At 40.0% G+C, this 17,329-nt stretch overlaps 1 protein-coding gene across 1 annotated transcript in view; it reads right to left on the reverse strand.

Annotated features, from left to right (window-relative positions):
• Nucleotides 1-17,329, reverse strand: part of COLQ (collagen like tail subunit of asymmetric acetylcholinesterase) — a 38,206-nt gene that overhangs the window by 7,747 nt on the left and 13,130 nt on the right. The window contains exons 3-12 of the mRNA XM_032181804.1: nucleotides 17,204-17,296; nucleotides 14,014-14,058; nucleotides 13,310-13,336; nucleotides 11,597-11,668; nucleotides 9,154-9,216; nucleotides 8,109-8,135; nucleotides 7,442-7,486; nucleotides 6,718-6,753; nucleotides 5,705-5,785; nucleotides 1,528-1,624 (exon numbers count right to left, since the gene is read on the reverse strand). Of these exons, the coding sequence (XP_032037695.1) occupies nucleotides 1,528-1,624; nucleotides 5,705-5,785; nucleotides 6,718-6,753; nucleotides 7,442-7,486; nucleotides 8,109-8,135; nucleotides 9,154-9,216; nucleotides 11,597-11,668; nucleotides 13,310-13,336; nucleotides 14,014-14,058; nucleotides 17,204-17,296 (586 nt within the window). The remainder of the gene's footprint in view (nucleotides 1-1,527; nucleotides 1,625-5,704; nucleotides 5,786-6,717; nucleotides 6,754-7,441; nucleotides 7,487-8,108; nucleotides 8,136-9,153; nucleotides 9,217-11,596; nucleotides 11,669-13,309; nucleotides 13,337-14,013; nucleotides 14,059-17,203; nucleotides 17,297-17,329) is intronic.

Here is a 17,329-nt window from a genome sequence, read left to right on the forward strand (position 1 = left end):
TTAACATACAAAACACAAACACAGCCTCAGTGGAAAAAGTATGGTTAAAAAGTATTTTTTAACCATGGCTAGGATGGCCATTTTCTTAGGATTTTCAGCTAAAAGTCAGCCTGGTTGAAATTACAGAAATTCAGGTCATGACACATACAGAGATCACTCCAGAACACGTATGCAGTGGGTTTAGGAAGACCTATATTGAGTCAGTCTCTGGAGACATCCAGAACACATGGGAATTGTGCATTTACACAACCACTTCAGCACTGCTGCTTCAGAGGTTTCTGTACAGGAAAACCCAACTATAGAGACAGGAGTCCTACAAATAAATACTTTAAAACCTAATGCTTTTTGACTTTCAAACTTTGGCAAGGATGCAGTACTCTGCAGAATTAGACTTTGAGCCAACATGCTCATACTGCAAGCAGTGACATCATTACAGGAAGGTCATTTAGGATAAGAATTTATATTCTGGAGGAAAAAGATGAGCAAGCCTGATACATAAAATTTCTGTGGATAGAATAAATCCTTTAAAAAGTAATCTCAGGATCCTGGCTGCCTTCCTGTTGGCACGGTGAAAATTCTGCCCTCTGAAAACTTCGAGCTAATTTACTCAGGATAAAGATGTTTCATAACAGGAGACATGAGATACGGGTAGATTTTAAAGCAGCCCCCAGCTTCACAGATGTACCATTTCCATACCACGACTCAGAAGAGACTTCCTGCCCACTGGTGTGAGCAAGGAAGGAAAAAGGGAAAAGAAAAAGAAAGAGGACATTGAAGGGCTGCAGTACGAACGGCTGTTGTCCATTTGAGACAGCAGCAGTCTCCAGCTGAGTTTGCTTTTCTCTTCAGCATGTATCCAGGTTGGGAAAACTGTACCTCTCTTGGTCTCGCAAGAGAAAGCAAGCTGCCCAGAGATCATGTGAACACAGCGTTTTGAAGCTGTACAACTGCCAGTTACCAGCTTTTCTCATGATTTCCACAACACACTCAAATGCAGACAGCATAGATCTACAGCACTTAATAAAAAGAGATATTTTAATCACCCTTTTCCCCCTCTAACTCCTATCCTGATCCTTCTTTTAAGTCTCATCTGTTTTCCTTTTACAGAGCTGCACAGAGTAAGTATGTCCTGGCTGATTAGAAATCACAATCCTTCACTGTATGCCAGGATATCTGGAGAAGCAGCAGACCTTTGATGATGGAGATTAACTAGTCCTTCCAAGGCTGCCAGATAGCTTTTCATCATCCCCATCTGCCAAAGTCCCAGGGGAACCACATGGGCCATGCTTTTGCTTTTATTTGAGACATCAAAAGTTATTATGTAGACTTTAAAGTAAGATATAAGGTCCTTATGAGGGATAAAGAAGGTTTGACAAGACTTCAGGAGAAATCCTCTCCTTGCTCTTGGTGGAGAAGCAAACAAATCTCTGCACCATTCATTGTAATGGAGCTGTATAGACGTATGTGCTGAGTCAGGAGGGGCTGGGGAGAGTGCACACTGCTTCAAATGACCTAATCCCTGCTTACCTGATCCTGAAGGTCCAGGGGGGCCTGGCTGGCCAGAAGGACCAGGCCTTCCAGGTGGGCCCATGATACCCACAGGTCCAATGTCTCCCTTTTGTCCCTAGGAAAGAGGAGACGTTTATTTGCTAAGCTGTTAATAATACACAAGATCCCCCAGCCAGCCTTGCAAGAAAGCCAAGACATTTGCCAATAGGAGCATGCAGCATGATCTCCATAGCCACTTTCCCGGGAAAGAGAGGGGCTGTCCCTTTCTGGGTGCAGACAGAAAAGTGGGTCCAGGCAGGACTTCTGCTTCTGAGAGTGAATGTAACCAGCAGATTGCTCTATGTGGAGCTGGGAATCACCCTGTTCTGACTTCAGTCATCCAGGGGCTTTCTTTCAAGGATGCCTTTTTATTCTTGATAGTTCCCTAGGAGTCAGTACAGCTCAGAAAGAAAGGGCTGGCGGCACTGAACTAAGTGATCCTGGAAATCCTTAGAAAGCAGCTCTGACTTCTGGATCTTAGCCTGAGTTTGCGGGGCTGACAGAAATAAATTGATACATTTTGCCTCCAGAAAGAGAAAATTCAATAAGAAGTCATCAAGGGTTTCCACAGTGACATTTCTCCATGCTGAGAAGAATACTGATTAGTTTGAGACCCTCACTATTTTTACAAGTAATTTAGAGCCTCAACTCTTGTATTGCATTGACTTTCAGTATGAATATACCTGTATTAGTAAAGCATTGCAAGACAAGCAAGGGCTTGGTTTTACAGAGGGCAAACTAGTGTGCAGCAGCTGCACTGCTGTAAGCTGACAAATGATGTTCTTCTGGTGCCTTATCACGCAGTCAAAACGCTGTACAATTACCTATGGAAGATGAGTTTACATACAGGTACCATACAATAGTTAATTTTCTGTAAAATTAGCCCTAATGTGCCTCAGGAGAGCTTGTTTGTGTAACCATACTTTTAGGGGGTTGAAAGTTTTACCCTAGAACTGTTCAGCACCTTCCTATTTTGAGGCCTGAATTTAATATGGTGGCACTTATTAAAAATAACTATATTTATCGTCCTACTCATATACTCTGAGGCTTGGATTTCTCAGATTTATATTTCAGAAGCACACAGCATAGCTTAAGGTTGAAATATCTGATTTGATTTTTAGGTAGCAACACACATTGTTGAGCAAAACAAAAACGATGTGTGCCACATTATCATTCTTGTACTGCCAATGAGATGAATTCCTTCAAGATGGTTTAATTCCACGTTAATGTGCATTCATGGGTAGATGATGGGCAATTGCATGTCTAACTTCAGATTAATGAGGCATACATAGTAACAGATGATAAAATAATTTGTTGCTATATAGTGTGCCATACTCCATGAATATGTTTGAATGTCACTTTGCACCATTTCAACAAATGAAGTTTTTTGTTTGTCTGTTTGTTTGTTTTTATGGCCCATAAAGAACTAATTGAATATTTACTTTGTTTAATCCTATTAGATAAGCTCTGTGCCATCAAAATATTCCAGGATTTATGTGAGTGTCAGCAATGCTGATCGCTAATTACTTCTTATGTTACACAACATGAATGCACAAAACCAGCAGACCAAGATTTTGTAGCCCCTGAAGAAGCCTGCGGCAAATCTCTTTCCCCACACAATAAGGACCTGGCAGAGGAAATCCAGTGCCAGTCTGACATGTACTGCCTGAAAACGAGCTGACTTTTGTGTCTTATGTTTGGAGGAATGCTTGCTTAATGTTCTCTTGCTTAGCACAGGTAGATTAATTAATTGCAGAGGTGATATTAAATATCTTTGCCTTGTTTCCTTTCATGTGTGCCTATGGCATTCAGAAAAGCTTTTCCCAGGGATGATATTTATAGTCCTCTCCTTCTTTTCCAAGTAACGTCCCTTAAGTCATTCCTCCTCCACAACTGAAACCCAAAACTTGCTCCTTGGGAGTCAATTCCCAAGTCACAAAGCTTTGGAAGTTGGGTCAGGGCTTGGGGTTGGTGAGGGTGTGACTTGTGACTCCCACCTCCTGGCCACCTTTTAGGAAAAGCTTGCCCCAGAGGCAAAGCAGAGTTGAAGAAGTCAAGGGGATAACCAAGATGTATCCCAAAATGGAAGTGGAAATGACACCTTCCTAATTTAGCTGCTTTCATCGGGGATGTCAGCTGGATCAAGAGACAGGAAATGGCTCCATGCTGATGGAAACTACCCTCTCAGCTGAACAAACAGCAAAGTAATTACAGCACTTAAAGGCAGCAGCCAGACCCACACAGCTTTAAAATGACACTTGCAAGGTTTTATTTTCAAATGATTTAAAAAGGAGAAAAGAAATAGATAGTTCACTAATTACAGAAAGAGAAACCCATTTTTTTTTTTTTTTGTGCAGATCAATACTGAAATTGCTTTCAGGGCAGCAGAAAGGCATTTGTGTACCAAGCCTTGGGCCAGGAAACCCTAATTTAGGGCCAGACTATAGTTCTTTTAGTCCCACTGATTGATGCCCTAAACTATGACATCACATGTGACCACTTTTTGATTCAGACACTGTGTAATGTACCAAAATGTCTAAGATCAAGTATAAAGTCCTTTCAGGAAAAAAGGGACACTGCACTGTGTCCTTGTTGATCTGCAGGCACTGCGTCTCCTCTTCACCTTACACTACAGAAAGGTATTCTGTGCACATCCCCTTTGCCAGGACAGATGAGCACAGTTCATTAAAAAAAAAATAAATAGCAAGAGAACACAGACCACATCAGCTATTAAAACCTATCAAATCAAGGACAAAAAAGACATTTCTTCTGGCTCATCTAGCAGAATTATATTGCACACATCTTCCTTATTTGGTGGCTTGTTATTCCCTCACAACACCCAGTTTTGAATTTTTACTCACATTGGGTATTCTTTCACTTCAGATATTAGCTGACAGCATTAGAGCAACAGCAAAGCAGGCTTGTGTCTCTTTTTGTCATGCTGGGCATAACCAGGCTGCAAATAAAATGCTTTCAGCTGATCCTATTAACCTCTGCATCTACAGACTTCTGTATCTAAGCAGATGTATGTTAAAACAAACACTGATATAGCAAGAGCTTGTTCCCTTCCCTGTCAGAGGAAAGAAAGAAGCATTGCAGGCAGCAAACCAAAGGGACTGTTCTTATAGGGCTGACTTTGTGTCTACTGTCCCCTTGCCCTCACAATATCATTGCTTAAAATAAATGCACAAGGAAAGATGCAATTAAAGAAATTCATTTGGTCACTTGAATAGGTAACTACATTAACACTGCTGCCTCCTTGGACAATGCTGTATTGGAGGAATCAGGATCACATTTACACAAAATTTCCGGTCCTTATAATTCATCTGAAAATCTGAAAAAAAAAAAATCAGTTCTATCAACATAATTATTTTGAGCCCAGAATAAGGAGCATTTGCCACCACCCCATTCCTGAGCAGAAGATTACCACCCTTGAGGTTACTGTGTGTCTTCCGGACCTTTCTTAGAGAAGAGGAATCTGTCCCTGGCATGCTGTACTGTGGTGAGAAGTGTCATATAAATATCTTAGCCTAACAAATCAATCTTGTGTAAGTATTAACAGAGGGAAAGGGAGAAACCAAGAGGGTGTTTTATTACTCTGATTCTGTATCACCACACTCGGGTCAAAGCCTGTCTGAACTAAATGGGACCTTATGGACAGAAAGCATCCTCCAGTCAGCCCCAGCCGCAGGCTCAGGACCTGGCCACACACTGGGTGCACCCTACTGCTTGTGCTAGAAGCCAGGGGTGTACTGCAGGACTGAGGTGTGGATGTGTAGACCAGGGATTTTCATTGTCACATACCATACACCAGCCACACGTTGGCTACTGCCAGTATACACAGTGTTTCTCCCAGCCTCGCACCAACTCAGGTGGGATTTGGAACAGGCCTTTGTGTTGTTTAGGATTCAAAGGCAGGGTTCAAGGTCTGCTCAGCTTATACTCAATGAGTTATCAATCCAGAGAAAATGTTACTTTAGCCGTGCTGCACAGCAAGGGATTTGAGTGCTGCAGATAAGTCCCAGGCATGCACGCGAGGTGCTGCAGCACTTCTGGGACGAAGCACAAGGCACCACCACAGAACAGACCACACAGCTGTACGCCATGACCACGCAGATGCCAGCAATCACAGGAAGAGGAAACACCATGGTCCTACTTGTTTGCCTCGTTTTCCAGGTCTTCCTATAGGTCCTCTGTGTCCCGGTGCTCCAGATTGTCCCTTGGGGCCCATCTCTCCCTTGGTGGGTGTGGAGGGAAAGAAGCAGAACATAGGCAGAGCAATGGTTATACATGCCTTGTGCAATTCCTCTAGACAACGCTGGCATTGTATTTTTCTTGAAAATTCACAATTTCAAAAAAAAATATTTTAAAACAAGGGTAAAGCCAGAAATACCTCTTACAATTTACCCATTTTTCCCTGAAAAATACTTCCCTAAAGAGGAAGCCAAATGGAGAGGCTAGCAAAACTCTCTGACCATTTTGACAATACCGTGCTTTGTTGTTAAGATGCACACATAATAAAGTCTCCACCAAGAGAAATAATAGTGGATTCATTCAACCATTATTTGTCCTAAGTTTAGAGGTAAGATGCAACAATGTCATAAATTTTCGTCTTTTAGGATTTCTGTCGATAAACTAACATCTGAGCTGTTCATGTTTTTCAAGTAGAGAATGATGATATCAACACGGGTCAGGATTTCCACTGCTATTTGTAGCAGTGCTATTTTGATTTAGAGTGTCAGGACGGAAATGTTTATTAGCTCCAAGTGAAACGTAAAGCCCAAACAAACAATTAGGCCAGCCACAAATCTATAATCAAGAGGTATAAAAATGTTAATAGAAGAAAGATTATGACTATACCTATGTTCTGGGAAAAAAAAAAAAAAAAAAAAAAAAAAAGAAAAAGAAATAAGGCAAAAAAGCAGCTAAATGTCAGGGTTTTCTCCTAAAGTAAAAGAAAACAACAACAATAACAGGAAAAAGGAAAAGGAAAAGAAAAAGGAAAAGGAAAAGAAAAAGGAAAAGGAAAAAAGAATTTGTTCACATCCAAAAATGTTGGTCATTGAATCAAGCATAACTTTCAATGCCTTATGCTTTCTAGGACATCCCTGATTTGTTGACCCTATGCCAACACTTATTGCAATTCCCCAATAGCTCATGCCCACTTACTTTCTGTCCCAGCATCCCAGGAGAGCCTACTTCTCCCTGAAAAGTAAAAAGAGAAAAAGCGTTAAAAAAATTGGAGTGATCATTGACAAAGCAGCACCAATTTAAGCCTTTAAGGGAGAAAGAACAGTGACATGTAGTGATACCAGAAAAAAAATACTGTGATTCAGCACTGCAGGTGACACAGTAAATGGAGAATTATAAGCAAGGCTGTTCTGTAAAGGCCCTTGTACTGAAGCACTATTCCTCTGTCTGATCCTCTACAGCCTGCTTCCTCTCAAGCAAAAACATACCAGTTGTGTTTCTGTCCACAGGCCACCTGTGGACAGAATCTTTGTGAATGGCACTTTTCTATCTACTTCAAAGAGGATTTACTTTCCCTTTCTGAGTTAAAAGACCTCTCAAACCACAAATCTCACTTGTTTCTTTTGCTTTGTTTTGTTCTGTTTTTTCTTAAAGCAATATAATGTCACCAACTAAATGCATTTTGGCAAGCTGTCATGGTTCTGGTCTGCACAAGTCAAGAGTGTCTCATTACCTGGGTATGCCCCAGGGCTGGTGGGGCAGATGGGCACAGAGGTCCACATCATACAGGGCCACTGCCTCCTTGCCCCCCCAGGATCATGCCTCCATGCTCCCTTCCTCCATACCACCCTCATTTTTTCAACTATAAAAAATACGTCAGTCTTTAGGTGTTTATTCAGCTCACAGTCATCTGGAAAAGTACCTGGTCTCCTTTAACTCCTTTGTCACCTCTGTCACCTCTGGATCCCTGGGAAGGCAAAAGCTTAATTACTACAATTTCATGAGAAAGCAAAAAATATTTCTCCTACACAAGACATTATTTGTAGTGGCACAGAATATAGTAATATTAAGTAGTAAGTTATATGGTAGATACCCTAAAATGTTTCCTTAGTACTTTCATTAATATTATAATAGAATTGAGAGTAAGGCTTGTAGAAAAAGGCATTTATTCTTCCCAGATAATTACTTTAAATATGGGTTTTCTTGGTTGTATACTTCCAGACTTGTCTTTCTCCCCAGTTGGCTTCATCCAAATTTAGGCTCCACTTTTACTGTAAAAACTGTCTCTGTGCCAAAGCATATATAACTAAATAAACCAACCAACAATTAAGGTTTGTTATACCCATGATGGGGAAACATAGTGGTGTTCACTGTAGTAACTTGTTCACAAGAAAATGAGGTATAAAACTCACTTCTTTAGCAACCCAGCCCAAACCACAGGACAGTACTCCTTCGCAATGTGTGTTTTAATTTCACAATGGGACCTTCAGACTTCAGTCCATCAAAATTTGACCACATTTTTACAGTTACTATTTTTACATAACTATTTCCAATTGCTAAATCATATATTATTCTATTGTTACACTGACCTTTTCTCCTCTAGTTCCTGGAAAACCCTAAAGGGAATGACAGATATTTTAATGCTTCTCACTTTCAAGATGACCAAAGAAGCAAGTTCATATCTTGCAGACTTTTAAGTAAAGAAAAAGAATGAAGCACAAGTAATTAATTTCATTGACTTGTAAATGCAAATTAATTTTTATAGCTTCTAAAAGTGCACTGAAACAGAATTATGAAATAAGAATTAAAGGCAAAACAAATCAGCCCAAAAGCCAATGTGAAAAAGCCAGGTAAAGCCAGCAAGTGTGCTACTGTTTTTAAAATTAAAGCAAGGGAAATTAAATGTAACTGAAAGAGAATAAAGTCTTTCACTCCACAATTAATACTCTAAATTAATTTTAGCAATAATCAGTCTCTTCTTTCCCCCTGTGGAATATCCTTAGATTATATTTAAGTCATCTTCTAAGGGAAAATTACTATAAAGCTGAGTTTCTCTTTAAGAAAAAATATAGCAAATAACTGTGTCCAGCTCTTCTTTGCAGTGCTTTATTTGAGTAACCTAATTACCTAATTTGTACCAAGATCCTTAAAAGGTTGTGGCATAATTTTTTTAAATGCAGAAGCTGTGCTGTAAAAAATGATATGCAGATAATAGACCATCCAGACCAAATTGGTCTGACCATCCAACTATTAATATATATGCATAGTTTAAGGTGAGGACATAAATGATCTCCAGTCTTATGTGGTGGGTGGAAAGCATTGCAAATGTGAGTTAATTCTGAAGGTATATTTAAGAACTCCAGTTTTCTAGTGGCATACAATTAGATATGATCTTTGCTCTTAAGATATTTTTTTGCATTACAGTAATTTACACCAAAGCATTTTATGAAAAGCCAAAAACACAGCCAAGCCCAGCCAAGCGCCATGGCCTTTCCTGAAGGAGAACATGTTTCTTCAGCTATATTAGAAAACGTATATCTTGATAAATGCTTTCTGGCAAACTCATGAGGGAAGCAGCTGTCAGCAGAGCATTAGAAACCAATGTCTGAAAAATGCAGTGTTTGGTTAACAAACCTTGGAGCCCATTGGTCCTCTTGTACCTGGCAATCCCATCACACCCAAATCTCCCTTTTCACCCTAAAGGGGTCAATAAAGAGAGTTATTGATTGTGGCTCTCTGATGAGGTCATATCTGAATGTCTGATAGTTCAGTGCTTGGGGTTTTGTGTCAAATACACGGGACAAGCCTGACCTTGCTGTAGCATTGTAGTCAGAGGCCTATATTGCAATTGTGTTCTATCTGAATCGTCATATATGATGCTATTCTTCTAGCTGCATTTCCTTCGGTGTGTAATTTGTGCTTCAGTTTTGGCAGATGTCATTAATGGACATGCAAGCAATTAGCAGCTGAAGTACATCCTTATTCTACCTGAAGTTGCATTGTCTCTTCCAAACATTGCTTTCACTGAGATGCAGAAAAGAAGGTTATTTTGCTGCAAGCCTTTATGGCTTGGAGAGACATAGTGATTACTTTTATCATTGTTCTGAGATATTATGGGCTTTACAGTGGTTTGGAGACAATAAATCATGTAAAGACTTTACAACATCCTCTCTGTCTACTGTCAGCTAATTATATCTAAGGGGAAATACAGAGTAGTCCCTGAAGATATGCAGCAGCCCTACCAGCAAAACACATTTGGCTCTCATTCTCCTTTGGCTTTCACTGTCCAAGTATTGGAGAGGATTTTCACATTGGCTGCTACCTCAGTAGAAGTTCAGAAAAGACTTGAAGAAACAAAGTAGGAGAAATAAGGGTTGGACCAAGACTGTGTCTGAGAAAGAGAAGATAAGAAAGGAGACCCAGCTGAAGAAATAGAAGGCACATAGAAGGGAATGAGAATTAAAACAAACAAACAACAGCTTACTAGAGATCTACAGCAAAAAGAAGAGGCTATGAATGACTATAATGAAGATGACTATCAGGAGTCTGGGAAGATCGGAGATCAGAAGAAAAAGGAAAGAGAGACACAACCTATGGAAGTGAGCAGAGACATCTACTGCCCTCTGTTCAGCTGGAGCCTTCAGGCAGGAAACAGAAATTTGTGGTGACTGGAAGGAATGAAAGTAGTAACACATCAGAAGAACAGAGGAGAGATTTATCAGAGGACATAATAAAAGCAGGAGAATGGACATTAAACAGGAAGTAGGACATGCAGTAGAAGTATATTGAAAAAATACATTACTCAATGTGAGGTATACTTCTAGGAGTGCAGTGAAAACAACAATAGATGAGGAGGAGATAAAATCAAAATTAGAAAGTTTTCGTAAGTAAAGACAGGACTTATATAAAGAAAAGCTGAACTGAATGAGTTTTCTGACTGCTCTGCTCTCAGTACTTAGAACGTGAGGGAACAAGGTTGCTGGATCTTCCTTCTGCTCTCACTGCTCCTGCTGCACAGTATCACAGCACATGGTGCTTCTGGGGAGACACCATGTCCTATCTCCCAGTTCAAAGTGAACGTGGGCTCCTTTTTAGTTCACAGGCAAAAAAAGCATACAATTCTTTGCCTACATTACCACATAATGTAATGTTCCTCATCTGACATGTCTGTGAAGAGCTTAAGCGTTTGCTTCCCATGTATGGCTTGAATTCTGAAGTAATCTACTCTTATTCTTGCAGTAGCAAAGCCTATGGCATAATGTCCTCTGAGATTGGGCAGCAACCCGTATGGAGTGAAAAAAGAGTCAAACATTCGCTAGAAAATGCAATTTCAAATGAAACATAGTATGTCATCCTTCTGTCTGATACGTACTGGATTGAATAAAAACAGGCTTTCTATCTCAAATGCCCCAGTAGGAAATTTGTATTCCATGGCTCCTGTGAAAATCTGTGTACCTTTTGTATAAGGTAATAGTCAGAAAAGAACTGTCATGCAGCTTTTTTTATAATAAATGCAGATGAAGCAACCACCCTGCAGTAGGAAAGCATGTCCTGCCATTTCTTCTGCTGTTGGCTATGAAAATTCACAGTAATTAGTGTTTGTCTGTATAGCAGTGAGCTTCATAGAACAAATCAGCAATCCACATGGTTTGTAATCCCTTTCCCCTGAATGCAGCCTGGTGTTCCCCTTTATGCTGTCAAGAAGTACACATTCAGGCAAAGAGATCATCAAGAACAGCCATGGGGATGATGACCAGTTTTGAAACACTGATTCGTGTGGCTGTGAGGCACCAGTGGTTATAAATGAGTCTTCATTAGACTTGACTTTCAATTTACCTGTGGCATATTTTAATCAAGATCAGATTGACTATGTAGGGCTATGCTGAAGGTGTGGTGTCCTAACCCTAGACTGGGCAGGTCTTGGCAGAGCAGTGTAAGAAACAGGGCAAGCACCGAGTGTCCTTGCACTGTTGCAGCTCCCCAGCCTCTAGCAGACAGTGGTTTAGAGACTTCCCGAGCAACTCGTGTGTTCAGATCATTATGTTTAGTAATCATCCTGTGTGAATTTTAGTCTTACCTTTGGTCCCACAGGTCCAGGCCATCCTACTGGTCCTGGCATCCCAGGGACACCCGGGGGACCTGGTCTACCCTTGAACGGAAAAAATCGATTACAATGATTCTTGTAACATTATTCCTACACACAGGTCTCCACTGCAGACAGGTGATGTGGAGAAATACAGTATTTTCAAGAAAAGAACTGCAAATTCTTCTCCACCTTGTTTTTAATACTATATATATATATATATATATACTATGTTGTATTCACAATATTGTTTATGTTGATGCTACTGGAGGAAATGTAGACTCAGAAATACCAAGTTATACTGATTCAAATAAGTAGATCAGCTACAGAGGAAATCTACGTGTAGTCAAAATAATAATCCAAAAACCCAGGATCAATAACTTAATTCTTCCTCTCATTTAATAATACAACGTAAATCAAAAAGACCTGCATGTAATTCTATCCGTACAAATGCAATTTACAGCAAGAACAGAAACAAACCTTTAACTAAGACATTCCTGGTTTTATTTACCATTAATTTTATTATGAGTACTCATATTACTAGCTGTAATTGCTCTTTGCTGTCTTGTGACTAGTATTAACTACATACATACAGTTACTTATCTATTTTATCTTCTGCCTGTAAATCACTCCTTGACTAGCTGCTAAAATGCAGCAGATTAGTGCTATTCCACTGCTTTATGCCACTTGACAACATGGTCCTGGAAATCTGATCATGACTTTGGAGCTAACAGTGACCTTCCATGCACCAGAGAGCTTTTAGCAGGAATTATACTGTTTTATGGGCAACTTCTCCTCTGGGACCTACTAGTTCTTGTCAGAAAAGTAAATACGAATTAAGGTTTGCACTCCTGTGTAGGTTGATGGGTGACTCTGTCTCATACATTAGATTTGAACACTTAAATATATCTAAGTATTATTTTTGTTTACTATAGGGCATTTTAAATCTATATTAAATAAAAAGATCTCTTTGTTTATATGTTTCATATCCATTTGAATTACCGATAAGTAGCTAGTGTCAAACTTCTTTGCTTATTATTAGAATGGTATTTCTTTTCCTGGTTAGTGACTACCCCCCACATATCTCTGATTTCATCCTGCATTTCTGTCTTCTTTTAAAATTAATTACATTAAATGGAAGCACTTAACGACTGAGATAACATATTCTGTTTCATCACACATAGGGGCACATATTTTTGACAATATATCATGGCTCATGTGTCACCAAGCAGAAGACTGTAGTCAGCATATTGCTTTGGTGCCAAAGCTTTGGAAGTGGCCATTAATGGCCATTCCTCCTTCTGAGCTCTTTGGTCGAGCCTGGCTTCAGCTTTGGAGCAGTAAAAAGGTTGATTTGGCTTTGTTGTTGTTGTTGTTGTTTTTAAATAGACCTTTTATGGTAGGTCCCATACTTTGCTTCCCCTGTCCACAGAGGTATAATTCAGGTAATCTCCCACTCCTAATTGCCTGGCTGAAGATTGATGCTCTTACTGAGGCAATTTACCAAATTCAAACCAGCTGTGACAGCTCTCCAGCCCTGTACCCAGAGCTCCTACCACTCTCCTGGCTATGCATGGGAGCAACACAAATAGGCTCAACACTTCAACATTAGCTGATTTGTATTTATCAATTGCCTGTGCTCCTCTCTGGCAGCTGCTATGTGTCAGGTATCAGGCTGGTGTCTGAGGCAGCACCTTTTGTTCATACCTTTCTTCCTGGCCTGCCGATCTCCCCCTGCCAGAGAAAGGAATATGTTAGTCTCAGAGATACCACACAGACCACAGCGGCTCATCAGTCAATGCATTTATAAACAACATTGGGAATATCTTTACCTTCTGGGTTTTTTTTTTTCCAGAGGTAAAATGGGAAGAATTTTTAACAGAGGTCCTGGACCTTTCCTGTGTTCTCAGCCCTAAATCTATAGACCCACTCTTGTAAAGCATGTAATTATGCTCAGTTTCTTTAAGCATCATCATGGAGCAAACGCTTTGCAGGTCTGAAGCCATAACCTCACATATAGACCACCTTTACTATCTGATCTGACCCATACAACTAATGGTGGATAGGAAACCTTTGCTTCTCACATCCTCCCAGAGAACAGGGTATTCAAAAACTGTGGGATCAGCAAGACACCCAAGATACTCTCTTATCCATAATGTAGACAGAGGCAGCTATCATGAGAAGCCATAAAAATATTTCAGGATTGAAAATGAACCCTAGAAGATGATGCTTTGAATTACACCTTCAAACTTACCGACAGCTCTACATTCAAATTAAAGCAAATCCCCACATGTCCATAAAGCCCATCATTGACTAAACAGACAAGAAAAAAAGTGAGTGACCCCCCACACCCCCATCTCTTTCCTTGACTCCTCAAAAACACACCAAACACCATAACAACAGGCACTTACTTTCTCTCCTTTTGGTCCCATTATGCCAGGAATTCCTCGTGGACCCTAGGGACAAAAATGAGTGCTGTTATTGAGCAGTATTAGTAAGAAGGCACTGGTATTGGCCTTCCCCCAGCCCATGTCCCTGCTGGTGCCTCCTGGGAGCGATGTGACCCCACAAGGTGAGGGTGTTGGATGAGGTGTTTGAACATTTTCTCTAAATGCCAGGTCTGAGTCACTGCTGAAGGCAGGCTGGAGAGTTGCACTGACATGAGAAGCACAGGGGCATCTCCTAGGTGAAGAAAACTAGCAAGAAAAAGTGCCTGGGGCACAAGAAAGCAGGGAAGTTGTTGGAGCCTTGAAGAATGATCGACTGCAAGGACACAGAGACATTGCATCTGCTGGCAAAGGAGGTCAGACAAAGCAGGTAAGGGAAATGGCATAAACCACGTGGGATGGACTCTGACGGGTGCTGTAGACATCAAAGATTGTCACCATTTCTGAATCTTGAAGCTTGAAGACACCAGTTTGAATTTTTAGCATCCTGGGCACAGTTTTGCAACCCATCTCCTCATGAGGCTTCTTGTCCTCATCCCTGTTTCCTGCCTGCCTGCTCAGGTGGAACACAGCTTCCATGCAACCTCATGGGAAGGAGACAGTGGCTGTCAACTTTAGGGGCTGTTCATGCCTCTGCTGAATATTTTGTAGCCATTTTAAGAACTTCTTAATACCATGGGCATTCTAACAAAAAAAAAAAAAAAAAAAAAAAAAAAAAACTTGCAATGGTAAAATTCAAAAATTATTGCTCATCTTTTCATAAAAATAACAAGAGGTTCCCAATGTTTCTTGTTTTATGTATTTTCCTGTGTTTATGGAATGGCATTTTCTACAGAGTAATAGTTAAGAAACTGAAATGTTCTTCTTTGAAATGCAATTGTCATTACTGTTGTTGTGATTGAAGTACTTTAAAAACAAATAAACTTCACATAACTTGTGGTAAATTTGTCTCCTCATGATTAAACAAATCTCAAATTTTTCATTAAATTGCAAATGTAGCTTTAAGCCTGACATCCTCTACAGTCAATATTACCCTCCTGCTGCCTAGTGGCCAGTCCAGATGTAAGCTGTTGAGCAGAGATAATTGTTTCCTGTGGTTTGAAAACACCCCCAAAATATATGAATATACATCTCCCAGTTAGAGTGGAGCTGCCTTTCAATGATAACCAATAGCAAATTTTCAAAGTCTTTTCCTACTTTCCTGAAATTGCAACTGAATGAAATAATGTGGTTTTGGGAAGCTGGACTTAAATTATAGGCAAGGGTGACATAATCTGAAAGACATGGTTAGAAAAGACTGATTCAGATTTGAAGTAGAGATCAATCAAGGCTCACAAATCTGTTTAAGCCCTCAAAAATGAAGATATTGCTCTCCTTCACGTGAGGCTTATTCCCCTTTCAGGAAACATTTTAATCGAGGGACATGCTCAGAAAATAAAAATAAAAGTAAAAATCAGAAAAAAAAAAAAAAGCTGTTGTTTCTAGAGTGCTTCAGAGAACCCTTTTGTTTCTGAATGACTAAGGAAAATCCCACATCATACAAAGAGCATTAGGCTCACCATATAAATCACTCCAGGTTACAATCCTGGTTATCCTATATGGTCTAAAACATGATGCAAATTGTACATGAACAGTAGCAAACCACACCCTCAAATGCAAATTATTGCAACTATTGTAGTCAGTAATTTTAGACTTTCAGTAGTGTAAATCAGAATGTACTGTATTAGAGTCAGAGCCAAATTTTATCTTTCTTTCCCTTTACCTTGGTTTATACATGGGACGAATTATATGCTGAGTCACATCATTACAAATCTAATTCTCCTTTTGACAAAGTGTTAAAACTCAGCTCTGGCTCAACAGTATGAGCTTTTACAACTCATATGAAAGTCATGCATTTACAACAGAAAGCAATTCAGAAATACTTTTGAGATATTTTTTAGAAACAGTAGCACTTCTTTTCCCGTGACCATTTTCATAAAGGTATTGTCTGGAGGATTGCCGGCTCTAATACTGTCCCTCTATAAAACACCATCCCACAATTTATAATTAAAAATTCCAAAGCCATGTTATACCCATCCTATTGTTAGTGGTTGTGATAAAATCTGTCAGCCTACTCTATTTAAAAATGTTCTTGGAGGGATCATAGATCATTCAGTTGCAAGGTTAATTATTATTTATAGCAGTGAACCTTGCAGAACAATAGAACTGACCTTATTGTTTTTCCAATTTAAGTCAGAGGTAGCATTAAGAGGATTGTTTCAAAAAGACAGTCTGGCAAAGACTAAAATTACAACAGCTTCTTCTACATATACTGAAGATCTAGATGGTGCCCAACACACCATGGGACTGCTCCATAATGAAGAGATTTTTCTCAACACAGGGTAGGATAAACCACCACTTCTCCATGTGCCTCCTAGTTCACACGCTAAAAGACTTTCCCTTCAGTTTTATTTTCCTTTGGAGGGAACAAATTGGAACAGAAGGATAGATGGGTGATATTCTCCACAACAGTGTGACATGCACAAAACCTTCTCCCCTAGAAGTGGAACATTTCCTTGGAAGATTTCTGACCTTCTGCCCTATGCTTCAAATGTACAAATTGTAGATGAAATAGGAGCCCAAAGGGGCTGTCCCAAGGCTACCCAGCAAGCACAGATTTTGCAGGTTAAGCTGGAAGTTTATCCCATTGCCCTTCCTGAAGCCCCTTCTTGCCTCTGGTCTGCACTGAAGGTATGGGCCTTCTCAGGGATGTACTCCACTAACACTCAAATTCATTGCACCTCTTGTGCAATGAGGCTCTTTCTCCTCACATAACAGCTCTTTCTCCTCACATAACAAGAGAATAAAGCAAAGAAATAAACCAACAAAGTGCCTCTGAAGGAAGTGATGGCAAGTCTGGGATTTTTCGTGGGTGCCACCCACTGTAAAACTACATGACAATGAAGGATGAATGTGAAATTTGCAAGGCAGGAATGAGAACACGGGGTAGAAAGCCTACATGATTTATGCATAGTCATACCAAAATGAAATTAAGCTAGAGTTTGATATGCTTATTAAGGCATAAAAGGCATTTACAGAAAATGTGTAACAGCTTTGTAAGGACCTTGGAGCAAGCAAAAGACTGCTGTGGTTTGGTCACAAATGCATCACTCACCTGGGGGCCAGGAGGCCCTGTGGGGCAATGCAAGTCAGGCATTGTTATCTGGAGCTCCTGGCACAAGTCCTTCATGTCCAGAGTAAGCAGCTTCTACGTAAGGTAAAATATATGAATGAACACTCA

The sequence above is a fragment of the Aythya fuligula genome, chromosome 2 (genome assembly GCF_009819795.1).
Source record: "Aythya fuligula isolate bAytFul2 chromosome 2, bAytFul2.pri, whole genome shotgun sequence".
In the NCBI taxonomy this organism is placed as follows: Eukaryota; Metazoa; Chordata; class Aves; order Anseriformes; family Anatidae; genus Aythya; species Aythya fuligula.